At 34.8% G+C, this 14,871-nt stretch overlaps 1 protein-coding gene across 1 annotated transcript in view; it reads left to right on the top strand.

Moving 5' to 3' along the window:
- The window catches only part of TTC21B (tetratricopeptide repeat domain 21B), an 80,525-nt gene that overhangs the window by 20,705 nt on the left and 44,949 nt on the right, over positions 1–14,871 (top strand). The window contains exons 7-13 of the mRNA XM_025405547.1: positions 38–122; positions 1,219–1,317; positions 2,699–2,891; positions 3,326–3,423; positions 3,742–3,942; positions 8,109–8,238; positions 13,373–13,530. Of these exons, the coding sequence (XP_025261332.1) occupies positions 38–122; positions 1,219–1,317; positions 2,699–2,891; positions 3,326–3,423; positions 3,742–3,942; positions 8,109–8,238; positions 13,373–13,530 (964 nt within the window). The remainder of the gene's footprint in view (positions 1–37; positions 123–1,218; positions 1,318–2,698; positions 2,892–3,325; positions 3,424–3,741; positions 3,943–8,108; positions 8,239–13,372; positions 13,531–14,871) is intronic.

The following is a 14,871-nucleotide window of genomic DNA, read 5'->3' as shown; positions in this document are numbered from 1 at the left end:
AAATTATTTTGACATTAACTAAATTGTTTTCCTGCAGGTTGCTGCTCCAAGATAGCCAAAATGTGGAAGCACTGAGAATGCAGGCACTCTACTATGTGTGTAGGGAGGGGGATATAGAGAAGGTAAGTGGCATTGTATTATTTAAGTTTCCTATATTAAAAAATATATTTCATTACACATACACACCCACATACACACACACACGTGTGTGCATGTGCATATACATTAAAGCCTTGAAGTTCTCTTTTAGACTATATGTCATGGTAGTTTTTAGTTGATTATGAGACTATACCTTAACAAAGAAGTCAGCTTCTGAAATCTATTAGTAAAGCAAAAATATTATACGATTAACATTACCCTTGAAAATCCCTTAAATCATTAATTATAGTATATATGGCTTTCTGTATGAAACTCCTGTGTATGATTAATGTAACCGGTGATACTAGATATGAAAAAATATGTATGCAAAATGTAATTTATAGTATATTTACAATTTAACTGAATTTGCAAAAATTAAATGGGCTTAGGATAAAATCCCATTGTACCTTATAATAAAGTATATCTGTTTCTGTAGTAGTGAACACATTGACTGTAGATTGGATCATGGAGTGCCAAACTCTGATCTGAAGGAAATAGTGTTAGTATAACATGTAGTAGATTTGCATTGTGTTTAGTGTGGTTAAATTGGTTAATGTGACAGTGCCTGATAGATACTTCAGTAAATACTAGGAGTATCTTAGTAGGGGTAAATTTTCCAGGCATTGAAATTACTTGTACTAAGTACCGTAATAATTTTTTCTATTCTAGAAAATATTTTGATTATAAACCAGTCTATAGAGGCAACTGAAGGGCTGATCTCATATAATTTGTAAATACATTATCATTCATATTTCATTTGTTCATGAATTAACTGTTGGAGGAGGAGCTGGGCATGTAAAGTTAATGAAATATTATGGGTGTCTTTGCCTATCCAAAGGTTTCCATTCAATAACAAGTATTAAAGAAACACATTCTAAAACACATTTATAATTACTGAGTTTGTTAGAACCTTAAATATGTTTTATAACATGTAATCATCCATTGGAGGAGGAGGAATATATAAAAGCAAAGGTCTTTTAAAATACTAGTCGGGTTATGCTTTGTTAGCATATATGTGCATGTATTATGTTGTTTTTACTTAGTGTATTTTAAAGTTAATACCAGTTGCTTTTGTTTTAGGCTTCCACCAAGCTGGAAAACTTGGGAAATGCATTGGATGCCATAGAACCACAGAATGCTCAACTTTTCTATAACATTACACTCGCCTTCAGCAGAACTGTGAGAGTGCCTACCATGTACCAGAGCTCTGTTATCTATAGTAGAGGGCATAAAATAAGTGGAAAAGGTGGAAGCAGGGAAGAGCATATGGCCTAGAGTGCAAATATGTATTTAAATATATGACATACTCCTAAGAAAGGCAGCTTAGAGGAGATGTGGTTTCCAGCTATAAGAAGCCCTGATGGAGGCTTCGTGGAGGAAATGCCACTTATTGATCTTTTAAGCATAGCCAAGTGCCTTCCAGGCAAAGGAAATAGAAGGTGGTTTATTTTCATCAGAGCATAGATTTATGACCAGGATTGCTCTTAGCTTTTATTTTTTAAAACTATTTTTAAAAAGTTTTAAAGTGTATAAAAGACCATTTTGGTGGAGGAAATGGTTGGTAGCTTATTTTTTTAAAAACAATAGGAAAGAAATGTTTTTATTATAAGCTCCTAGTAAAAAGAAGGTAATCAAGAATGAAATAGAAATATACAATAGAATCTCGAAATCAATACAAGGAATGACAATATTGAAAAGTTCATTAAACTAAGAAGGTTAAAATAATTAGCAAGCATAAAGTTGAAAGAAAAAAATAAAGGATATTAATTGTTAAATGACATGACTATACTGAATTTTCTTATTTAAAAACAAAGATATCAGATTGTGTAAACTTTAGAGGAAGAAAACTCTGTGCTATAACGAAAGTTTGAATTAAGGAGGTATTTACCTTTTTCGCTTACCATAGTCCTAGACACATTATTTCAATTACTTTTTTACTAAGCTTATAAAAATTATATAAGTTGGTTCAAACATTTGAATAAGTATTTTACTATTAAAGATTGTTGTCTTGAAAAGTTATGTACTTATTCTAACAACACTGCTATTTCTTGAAATTTTTTTCAAGAAGATTCTAAGGCATGATCTTTTAAAATATTCTCACTGGTGGCATAGCTAGTGTTTAGGGGGAAAACAGATCCTAGTCCTAGTTTTTTATTCAATAAGAAAAAACATACATATATTATACACACATACACACACACATATACACATGTAACCATAAAATAATGGTTTTCTTGTTTATAAAATAGTCATGAGACAGCTTGGAAAAGGAGTTCAAAAAAATATGTTTATGTAGTGACATCATTAGAAGTGTACTTTTCATACTAGTTATTTTGTAAAAGCATTATGTTCATTAGGATATATAAGTTCTGATAGAATATAAACTCTTGATGCATTGTGTAGATAATAGGAAAGTTTTATTTTTCCTTAATTATTATTTTTTTTCTTTTTCATCACTGCTGTGAAGTACAAATAATATATATGTTTAGAAAAAATAATCCTTCAGTCTTGGTAGAAATGTTTGACTTTGAAATCTTACGTAATCTTTTTTTCTTTTTAGTGTGGACGTAGTCAACTCATTCTTCAAAAAATTCAAACGTTACTTGAGAGAGCTTTTAGTTTAAACCCTCAGCAATCAGAATTTGCTACAGAACTTGGATACCAAATGATTTTACAAGGAAGAGTTAAAGAGGCACTGAAGTGGTATAAGACCGCCATGACACTTGATGAGACTAGTGTGTCTGCCCTAGTTGGTATGACAACTGTTTTCATAAATATTTATAATACAGATACAAGTAGCAATTGCTTTTAACTTGCCATTAGAGAAGAACACAAGTATTTTATGGTTTTCTAAACTTAAATTGTTCTCTACTGCCCAGATTCGAAAAAGTCATGTCTTTAAAAATAAAATTTTTAATTCACAAATAATATCTCGAGAGAACAGATTTATATAAGGTGGTTCCTATAAATTATGAATTCTTCAGTAAATGATTTTATAAGGTCCAAGGCTACCCATTTTATTTTTTTTTCACTGTTTTCATTTTCTTTCTTTCTGTTGTTTTTAATCTAAAATGTTAAAGTATTGTGATGGGGGAAAACGTGTTTTATTAATGTTGTCATGTTAGCTTGAAGAGTGCATGCCTGAATTGGTGTGGACTTTGACTGTCTTTCTCCTGTTTGATTTTAGGATTTATCCAATGTCAGCTGATAGAAGGGCAATTACAGGATGCAGATCAGCAGCTAGAATTTTTAAATGAAATTCAGCAGTCCATTGGAAAATCTGCGGTACAGTATTTTATTTTATCAGATGGTCGATGCTAGCTGTTTATAAAATATGAAATTATAAATCAGTCTTATTGTTTTGTAATGGCTGGAAAGCACTAATGTACACTAATTTTAATATGTAATTGCATTTATTAATTTATCTCCATGCAAAATGAAACTTTATTCTTCTGAATGATTCTAAAAGTCTATTCAAGCTAATACTTGAGTTTGAACAAATAATTGCGTATCAGTAGCACATTATATGCATTTGAAATCTGAGTAGAAATAAATGGCTTTATAGCTAAATGGAATAATTTATGAAAACTACTTATTTTCTAGGAATTAATCTATTTACATGCAGTTCTTGCCATGAAGAAAAATAAACGACAAGAAGAAGTTATTAATTTGTTAAATGATGTCCTGGACACTCATTTTTCACAAATTGAAGGTTTGCCTCTTGGCATACAGTATTTTGAAAAGCTAAATCCTGATTTCTTGTTGGAAATTGTTACGGAATATCTGAGCTTCTGTCCAATACAGGTAAGTAATTATGGGACTTACTTTCAAGGATGCATTTACATGATGGTTTATGAAAGAACTTAAAAGTTTTCTTTGATGCATTAGACTATATCGGCATCTTAAAATGGTAGTATTTGTATCTATGTTAGTTGAAATTGCTTTTAATCAGACTGTTTTTAGTAATGACTGCTGTCAACTACTGAAAGTATTGGTTTGCAGATATTCATTTGTATTTCATAAAATCTTAAAATCTTCAGTTTAAAGAAATATTAAAAGTCATCTAATTCAGACACCTACATTATATTTGCATCCAGTCTGTAACATCACTGTCAAGTGCCTATCCCACATCTGGACATACTTAGAAATGAAGTTCTTATCATATAACTATGATTGTTAGCCTGTATTTCCTGTGTTAAGTCAAACTCTGCTTTTGGTTTAAAAAAAAAAAAAAAAAGGACCATTTACTGGTCCTCCTTCTGCTCCTTGGATTGACATAGAGCAAGTCCAGTTGCTTAGAGCAAGGATCATTCCTCATTCATAAACAGACCTTCAGATATTGGCAATTAGTTTTCATGTTCCACTAAACAACTCCAGGTTTCCAGCCATTTATTTTTTATATGAAATAGTTTTGAGAATTCTGTTTGTGAATCTGATGATATTCTTTATTTTGTCTGTTCCTCTCATTAAGCTCACTATTCCAGATGTGGATTTGACCTGCAAGAACTAGAATAGACCTTTTCCTCCCTTATTCCGGAAGTCCATCCAACTTTCTTTTTATAAATCACATTACATTAATTACCTCTATTGAATCAACAGTTAATTAAAAACTTTCAGTCTCTTGTTGTACCTTTGGACTCAAATGTAGGACTCTACATTTATTCTATGAAATTTCATCTTTTCAGATTCATCTCATGAAATGAATTCAGATTCATTCCATGTTATCATATCCATTCCATGTTATCATATTCCTTGCGGATCATGATTGTCACCTATTTTAAATGGATCTTTATTGTCATCTGTCATCTGCTTTATCTAGCTCTGCGATAACTGTTACTATAATGTTCTCTTCCAAGTTTTGAGTAGACCTGAAGATAAAACCCTATGTTGTACTACCAGAGAGTTCTTTCCAAATTGATGTGGATTTATTAGTCAGCACTCTTATTACAGATAGTAAGCAGATACAGACGTCCTAACTTTACTGTATTCAGCTCACATTCAACACAGGGATATCAGGGCAGGCACTATCAAGCATTCCATTGCTGAAAGCAAACTTCTTAGCATTCTCCCTGATCTACAGCTTTGGTAACTGTGTTAACATGGGAAATAAGGAAAATGACCTTCCCTTAGGGAACCCACACAGCCTTTTCGATTATCATGTCCTTTTCTAGGCTTTCATTGCTATTTATTTTTTAAACTTAAACCCTCAGAGAATTGTACCTGGGATTGACCTCAGACTCCCCAGTCATAATCCATTTCACTTGCTTGGAAGTTGGAATATGTTATTTTCAGTATTAATCTAGTATTCAGGATTCATTCTACAAATGTTTATAGAGTACCTAGCACTCTACTTGGAGCTGGGGAAATACCCATGTAAAACAAACTACATTCCTTTCCCCTGAGGCATGTATTCCAGCGGGAGGAGACAGATAATATAATGAAGTCAATTGTATACTATGTTTAGAAAATGACAGGAGAAAATAATAGAGCATGGTAGGGTGATGGTGATTTTAGATACAGTGGTGAGGATAGGCCTCATGAAGAGGGTAAGATCTGAACAAAGACTTAAAAATAGGGTGTGTGTGTGTGTGTGTGTGTATATAACTAATATATATATATATATAAAATGAATAGTGTATATAACTAATAGTATGTGTGTGTATATATATGGGCGTTTATATATATACTCCTTATATACATATGGGAGTTTATTAAGGAGTATTAACTCACACGATCACATTGTCCCACAGTAGGCTGTCTGTAAGCTGGGGAGCAAAGAAGCCAGTCCAAGTCCCAAAGCTGAAGAACCTGGAGTCTGATGTTCAAGGGCAGGAAGCATCCAGCATGAGAGAAAGATGTAGACTTGGAGGCTAAGCCTGTCTAGTCTTTTCATGTTTTTCTCCCTGCTTTATATTCTGGCCATGCTGGCAGCTGATTAGACAGTGCCCACCCAAATGAGGGTGGGTCTGCCTTTCTCAGCCTATTGGCTCAAATGTTAATCTCCTTTGGCAACATTCTCACAGACACACCCAGAATCAAGACTTTGCGCCCTGCAGTAAAATCAAGTTGACAGTATTAACCATCACAGAACATGTGAAAATATGGTAGAGTGTTTCGGACAATGGGAGCAGCTGGTACAGAAGCCCAAAGGGACTCGAGGAGACAAATGTGGCTAGGGCAGGGTGAGGAGGAGGAGAGTAGTCAGAGATGAGGTTATCCCAAGGAGACGAGCCCAGGTAGGGCCATAGCAGTTCTTATAACTCCTTTGGCTTTAATTCTGAGTACAGTGGGATACAATGGGGAGTCACCAAAAGGCTTCTAGCATGATGCAAGTCAACACTTTAACCCAGTGTTTTAATGGATTTCTCTATCAGATGTGCTGAGAATAAACTGTAATAGAACAAGAAATAATGCATTAAGTGGTAGTTGGGTCTCTAGTTCAACTAGACATCCTATTTTCCTTTACCAGGAAATTCTGTTTTCCTTTACCAGCATGATAGAAAGTAATCAGCGTATGTGATTCTATTTTCATAGGGAAATATGAGAAAGGCAGAATTGTCTCTTTAGCTCTGTTCCTACTTCTTTGACCTTTTTATAGACATAGTTTTGTTTAGAATTTTAGTTGAACAAATGATATCTTAAAGATTGTCTGCATAACTTTTCTATGATTGCACATTGAAATTGTTTGCAGTAAAATGATGGTTCTCAATAACTCATTCTTAGCAGGTGACAAAGAACATTATCAGAACCTCACCATCACTTACACTTTCACTATTTTTACTTAGGCTGAAAAAAATACATATTTTTAAACTATTTGCTGTGTATCTATTATTGTGCAAAGAAGCATAAAAATCTTATCTTCAAGACACATAAAAACCCTTAGGCCTATAAAAGAAGCAAAACTAAATAAGAAACTACCAGTAGAACTGTATAGGTATTATAGAGTGTTAAATTTTATTATATAGATTATATGTGAAGAATTTAAAGAAATTGAAGTATTCTAGGCAATAGTAGTCATATTCTGATTATCTTTTTGAGCGATACATTGTGTGTGTGTAAGTTGTAGCACTTTCTTGTTAGTAATAATGGCTCGTTATAGGAGTGATTTTCCATAAGAAGGCACAGTCCAGTTAAAGATCTTTATGTGTCAGGGGGCGTGGGGTGGAGAGGATCAGCCTCATATAAAGAAACAGCCGTAGTAAGGCAAAGCAGGAAGGATGAACATTTTATATTTAAATTCTGATATCACAGTACTAAACTTGTGATTGGATGACCATTGGATAAAGGTTGGTTGGGTAGACAGCCATGATAAGAATAACAAACAGTGAAAAGAATTAAGCAGTGTTCTAGTATCACTTTAATTATCATACTCATTATTAATTGAAAGGAAAACTTTGAGGGTCTAAAACATGTCAGGCTGAAGAGTGGGGAATGTAAAGGTATGAGACATTTAGTTTAATATAGTGAATGTTCTACCTTCTGTTTACCAGTGGGGGAAATCTGAATTCTTTAAAAACTGGCTTCACAGTACTCTAGGGGATAATGAGAGTAATTGAATTGAGCAAATCACAAGGCATATCTAGAATTTGAACACTTACTGCCTTGACTGTGTCAATTCTAGCAAGAAACTCTACCTCTCAGTTATCTTTCCTTTAACAGATATATTTATCTGATAAAAGTTTTGAACAGATATACTCACTTGATATGTTATCCATTTAGTAAATTGTATAATAGTTTCATAATTATTTTGCTGAATAAGAGCCATTATTTGTATTGTGTGTTCATAGATCCCAGGGAAATAAATTAGTATTAGTTAAGTCATAGTAAAGATATTATGAAATAAGTGAAATCAAAGAAATTTTAGAAAAATATGTATAGTTTGGTTAGTTATACTAAAATTAATATATGTTTATTTTTAGCTAAATATTATTTTACACTTATAAAATGATCTGCTGATTTGTTTTGTTTAGCCTGCAAGTCCTGGGCAACCTCTTTGTCCACTTCTCAGGCGTTGTGTCTCAGTCCTGGAGACCGTAGTAAGAACTGTTCCAGGTGTTCTACAAACCGTCTTCCTAATAGCAAAAGTGAAATATTTGTCAGGTAGAGTATACCTTAAAAACTTTTAACCTTTTTATTCTGATGTTGATAAAAACAAGTGTGATTAAATTAAGCACTCTGTATATAAGAGAATAGTCACATAAAATGTACATTTTGTATATGCATAGATAAGTAATTTTAATCCAAAATAGAATTGCATAACTTACTATTTAATCCTTTAAAAATTACTATAAACTTGTGTGGCTTAAGTGAATTGCTGGGAAAATGCAGTTGTACCACTTTAAAAAAAGTCTGTCAGAAATTACTGGAGACTAGCAATAAGATTTTACAGTCGTTAATCCATGGTTGTGTTCTTACTGGTATAACCAAATGCAACATTTGCCAGATTTCAGGCCCTAATGAAAAGTACTGAGTAATTCTTGTTTAGTTTCTGTGAATAGTTATGGATAGCTTAAAATAAAAATGACTCAGTTATAACCTTAGTTTTCTAAGGCACAGACAAATACATGACTTTACACATAGAAATAGACCATCATGGCTGGGCACGGTGGCTCACACCTGTAATCCCAGCACTTTGGGAGGCCAAAGTGAGCAGATTACTTGAGCCTGGGAGTTCAAGACCAGCCTGGGCAACATGGTGAAACCTCATCTCTACAAAAAAATACAAAAATTAGCTGGGCTTGGTGGCATGTGCCTGTAGTCCCAGCTACTCAGAAGGCTGAAGTGAGAGGATCACCTGAGCCCAGAGAGGTTGAGGCTGCACTGAGCCAGGATCACGCTACTGCACTCCAGTGTGGGTGAGGGGAGTGAGACCCTGTCTCAAAAAAAAAAAAAAAAAAAAAACCGAGCCTGGCGCGGTGGCTCATGCCTGTAATCCCAACACTTTGGGAGGCAGAGGTGGGCAAATCACGAGGACGAGGTCAAGAGATCGAGACCATCTGGCTAACATGGTGAAACCCCGTCTCTACTGAAAATACAAAAAATTAGCGAGGCATAGTGGCGGGTGCCTGTAGTCCCAGCTACTGGGGTGGCTGAGGCAGGAGAATGGCCTGAACCCAGGAGGCGGAGCTTGCAGTGAGCCGAGATCGCGCCGCTGCACTCCAGCCTGGGCGATAGAACAAGACTCCATCTCAAAAAAATAAAAATAAAATAAAAATAAAAAACCAAAATTCCATCATATCATGCTTGTCAATATGTACCTTTGCCAACTGAATGCTATAAAAGTAAATAAAGTTTGTAAAACTAAGAGCAGAAACCAGCTTAAAAGGTTTTTTCATAAAGTTATTTCCTGTTATATAATGGAGTGATGAGATTGCCTTTACTGCTTCTTTGGACCTCTGTTTTCTTTATTTTTTAATTTTTTATTTCAATTTTTTATTTGTGTTGGGTACAAATAGTTTTTGCTTACATGGATGAATTATATAGTGCTGAAGTCTGGAATTTTAGTGCACCCATCACGTGAGTAGTGTACATTGTACCCAATATGAAGCTTTCTATCTCACACCCTCTTCCCATCCTGCCTCTTCTAAGTCTCCAAAGTCCACTATATCACTCTGTTTGCCTTTATACCCATAGCTTAGCTACTACTTACTTATAAGTGAGAACATAACAGTATTTGGTTTTTTCCATTCCTCAGTTACTTTATTTAGAGTAATGGCCTCCAGTTCCATCCAGGTTGCTATAAAACACATTATTTCTTTCTCTTTTTTTACGCAGCTAAGTAGTATTCTATGGTGTATACATACCACATTTTCTTTATCCACTCATCGGTTGATGGGCACTTATGTTGGTTCTATATCTTTGCAGTTATGAATTGTACTGCAATAAACATACACGTGCAGGTGACTTTTTGATATGATGACTTCTTTTCCTTTGGGTAGATATCCAGTAGTGGGATTGCTGGATTGAATGGTAAATCTACTTTTAGTTCTTTGAGAAATCTTCATACTATTCTCCAAAGAGGTTGTACTAGTTTACATTCCCACCAGCAATGTATAAGTGTTCCCTTTGACCACATCCATGCCATGCCAACGTCTTTTTTTTTTTTTTTTTTTTTTGCCTTTGTAATAGTGGCTATTCTGGCTGTGGTAAGGTGGTCCCTAACTGTAGTTTTAATTTACATTTCCCTGATGATCAGCAATGTTGAGCATTTTTTTAAATGTTTGTTGGCCATCTGTGTATCTTCTTTTGGGAAATGTCTATTCATGTCATTTGCCCACTTTTTAATGGGATTATTTTTTTCTTGATGGTTTGTTTAGATTCCTTATAGATTGTGGAAATTACAGACTTCTGTTTTAGCTGTTAAAAACATTTAGATGATGTCAGAGGGTGGTTTTACCTCTAAAATATTTCAGTTGTAAGAAGTGATACTAATACCTTCTGATTGAATTGTACCATTAAACCACAGGATATTTCAGCTTTTCTCCTAATTGGAAGGGTTATCACCCACTATATAATTAGACTGGGACTTTGATTCCTATAATTTATTAAGTGTTTATTTTATATTGTGAAAATTTATATGAGTAAGTCACAATCTAGTAATACTTAATCGTTAAAGTCTCTAGTCATGAAAATTTCTTATATTAATCCCATTTTTAAGAAGAACAGTCTTACATAAGAATGATACAATGGACTTTGGGGACTTAGGGGAAAGGGCAGGAAGAGAGTGAGGGAGGGATAAAAGACTGTATACATTGGATACAGTGACTGGGTGATGAGTGCACCAGAATTTCAGAAATCACCACCAAATAACTTATTCATGTAACCAAATACCACCTGTTCCCCAAAAACCTATTGAAATAAAAAATACAATTTCTAGTAACCAAAAGTTAAAAAAAGGAAGAGCACCCTTAAATCATGTGAAATACTGCTAGCATGTGTCTAAATAGTAGTATTTTTGCTAAATTGCCAACTGAAATGACTTCTGACACCAACTAGTTGGAGTTGGGCCAAACATCACAGGTTAAGGGCACAGTCTTCCATAAAATTGCCCTCACTTCAGACACCAGCCACAGATTTGGGCATTCCTAGAGCCTCCTGTGCTTTTGACTAGCTGCAAATGTGGAGGTCCCTCAGTTTCATTAATTTACTAGAATGAATTACAGAACTCAAGAAAGCACTAGGCTTAAAATTACAGTTTTATTATAGCAACAGGATACTAACCCAAATCAGCAACAGGAAAAGATGCACAGGGTGAGGTCTGATAGGTTCCCAAATGTAAAGCTTCCATTGTCCTCTCCCCATGGAGTCAGGAGATATCACTTCCTGACATGTCGATGTGTGATAATCAGAGTATTAGCATCCAGGGAAGCTCACCAAGGTTTGGTGTCCATAGCTTTTATTGGGATTTCATTAAGTAGACATGGATTAAATCATTGGCCATATGATTGAATTCAATCTCCAGTCCCCACCGACTGATAATGTGGCTCTAAGCCCCAACCCACTAATCACAGGGTTGGTCTTTCTGGCACAGCCAGCCCCCATTTCAAGTCTTATCTTTAGCATAAACTATCTAGGGGCGCACCATAAGTCTCCTCATTAGAATAAACTATCAGGGTCCATAAAGAGTAATACAGACATCCCTAACATGAGGGAAATTTCAAGAGTTAGAGACTCCTTCCAGGAACCCAAGACAAATGCCAGCCAAATGCTTTATTACACAGAACTCTGACAAAGACAGATACACAGGACTGAAATGTCTTTCAGTTTCACTCAAGGGAAATTGCACTGCTCTTAGAAAGAGTTGGTGTTGATCTCTGGTGACGTGGTCTATTTTCCTCAACAGTAATGACCCACTTCTCATTTTTAAGTATTTAGTATCCTTCTAAATATTTTAAATATTTCAAAATATTTAAAATATTTAGTTTCCTACCCTACATATCCATCTCCTCACCCTTAAAAGAAACAAAGATTCTCATTTCTGTTACTCATACAGTACTCATTTTCTTCAGTCTCTTACTTGCAAATCTTAATTCTCTATGCACTTTGTCCTGTTAGTACAACCTCTTTCTTCAAATTATCGCCTTAAGCCTTCTCCTTCTTAAGATAATTTTCACACAAATTTATTATGCCTAACTTTTCCTTTTTTTACCTGTGCAGTTTTGAGTGTTGGATTGTATCACAATAAATAAAGAATCTAGCATCGTTAATTATGCTTGACGTTTGATTGCTAAACTTTGATGCTATGTTTAGTAAGTTACTATGCTCTCTCAGCCAGTTAGTTTTCTGTTAATCCTCCGTCTCTGAGAAGAACATTTTCAGTCTCAGTGCATTTCTATTACCAGTAAGTTCAGCCTTATTTTGCTGACATCAGGTGAGGTTGAGGGGCATAATTCAACAGAAAATCATTTAGGCTGTCTTCTTCCCGCATTCTCCTAGCAAGGTTGAATGGGGAGTTGTTCTATTTACATCTTCTTAAGGCCCATTTATGAGGTGACTAAGTGCAGATCAGTGTGGGTTACATCATGAGAAACTTCTAAGACTTAGAATCAATGCAATGTTTTCCTCTGAAGAGCCTCTTCTTACCACATGTATCAGCCCAAGGTCAATTCCTCGATTCCTGTCACTTTAATCTTGATTATTTCCTTCTATTTTAAGACTCCCAGATACATAACTGGCATTATTTCAGTTGGTATTTAAAGGTATTTTAAATCTATAACTCATATTTCTGAATCTCTGAAGTATATCCTTAGGCCTTTTTTGTTATTTTATGTGTAGTAGTAATAGAATTTTTGATCAAGAATGATTACTAGACTAATATGCTCTTTGTTAACGTAAGTGACACTACAAATTTCTAGCTATTTAAATGACATGTCTTTGTTATGCATTCTTTATTTTAATGAAATTATAAATAAAACCTTTTTTTTTTGGACAAGGAAAATAAAGGTCGGTTTATTGGCCTCTCAGTAACGCCAGTGCTTGGCTCTCATCCTTTCCTGCTTTCCCTGGCTTGCTCGTTAGGATCAAGGGCTTGCCTGACTTGCAGGTGTATTCATTCATGTGGACTAGAAGGAAGCTAACTAGTGCAGATGGAATTAAACCATGGCCTATGAACAGCAAACTTTAAGTTTACAAACACTAGGGCTGTCCGTAAACTAAACAGTCTTCTTTCTCTTGCCTCTCAGATCTCCATTTCTTAATCATTTGAATTATAACAATGCATTGTTTTTCTTATTAGGTGATATTGAAGCAGCTTTTAATAACCTTCAGCATTGCTTAGAACACAATCCCTCTTATGCCGATGCTCATCTGCTGCTAGCTCAGGTTTACTTGTCTCAAGAAAAAGTCAAATTGTGTTCTCAGTCTCTTGAACTTTGTCTGAGCTATGATTTTAAGGTAAGTATTCCAGACTGAAGTGGATAAGACATGTCACCCTCCTTGAAAGCTTATATATTCAAGTATTTTGTGTTTTAGCCTGTAGTATTTTGCTAACAGTTGCATGCTTAATGGAAAAAAAAATTGAACTCACAAGCAGTAGGAGGAAAAATTGAGGCAACACAGGTATGGATAAAAAACTATGTGGACTTGGTGACAAACATCCTGAGGTTAATATCTGGTCTTTCACTTCTCTCTGAGCCTCAGTTTTCTTTTCTGTAAAACTCACTTACTAATACTTTGCTGTTACAATGAGAATTAAATGCAATAATGAAGGTATATAAAAATGATGATAAACTCTAGATCCTTATGTCAAATATTTTTATGTATAAAGATAATAATTGTTTATTTCTTGGGCCTTAGTTTTTAATAACTTCTTTTTGGATTCATTGTGAAAGAACATCTTGTCATTTTGAAAGTAATCTTGTGGTTTGAGGATATAAACACAGTACATTTCTATCCAAGATATTACGTGTTACATCCAGTATCCCCTCAACGTTAGGGAAAATCTTAGGTTCAGTTGCTTCCTGTTACCTCGAGTCATGGAGGAGCTGTTATCGCTTTTGCTTTGCTTCACAGGGTCATGAACCCTGTTAAGGGAGAACCCTTCAGTGAATTAGAGAATCCTAATTAAGATTTGCAGAAAATATCACTTGCTTCTTAGGATAGTGGTTTTCAAGACTAGTGGTATGTCAGAGACCCAGTGCTGGTGCCACACCTCTACTGAGTCAGATTCTCTAAGGGAGGAGCACGAGTGTGAGTCTCACACGAAGCTCTGTAAGCAAATGTCCAGGCTGCCTAAGGTTGAGAACTTCAGCATCAGAAGGACTATAGACTTCCTAATCGCTAGGTGACTGCCATGTCACCTCATTCTGGGTCCTGTCCTTCCCTTTTACTTCTTTTTCCTAACTCATTTTATTATTATCTTATGTTTTCTGTATATACTGTTTATAGCCGACGTAAAGATGGAAGCTTTAGAACTGCATATTTAGGAGTAGTGTCAAAGGGGAAGGTCAATGCTTCATTAAAATGTCCTGAAACTTTTAATCTTCAAATTTAAAAAAGGGGAAAAACAGTGTTTCTAGAAATCTAATAACTTTGTATCAGTCCTAGAAGTGCCAGATAAAGAAATTCCTTTCCTGAAAATTCAAATAATCTCTTAGAATGTAGTTGCTAGCCTTATAAACCTTGTTTACACTTTCTCTTCTGTCACAGGAGAAATATGTAATCAACCTCTTTGTCATCTCAAAGGATGCAGGGAGAAGCAATTTTCCTAAATCCAATTTAATATGATAAATAATC

The sequence above is a fragment of the Theropithecus gelada genome, chromosome 12 (genome assembly GCF_003255815.1).
Source record: "Theropithecus gelada isolate Dixy chromosome 12, Tgel_1.0, whole genome shotgun sequence".
NCBI classification, from domain to species: domain Eukaryota; kingdom Metazoa; phylum Chordata; class Mammalia; order Primates; family Cercopithecidae; genus Theropithecus; species Theropithecus gelada.
Note: the sequence above shows the minus strand (reverse complement) of the source record. Positions and strands in the feature narration are given on the sequence as shown.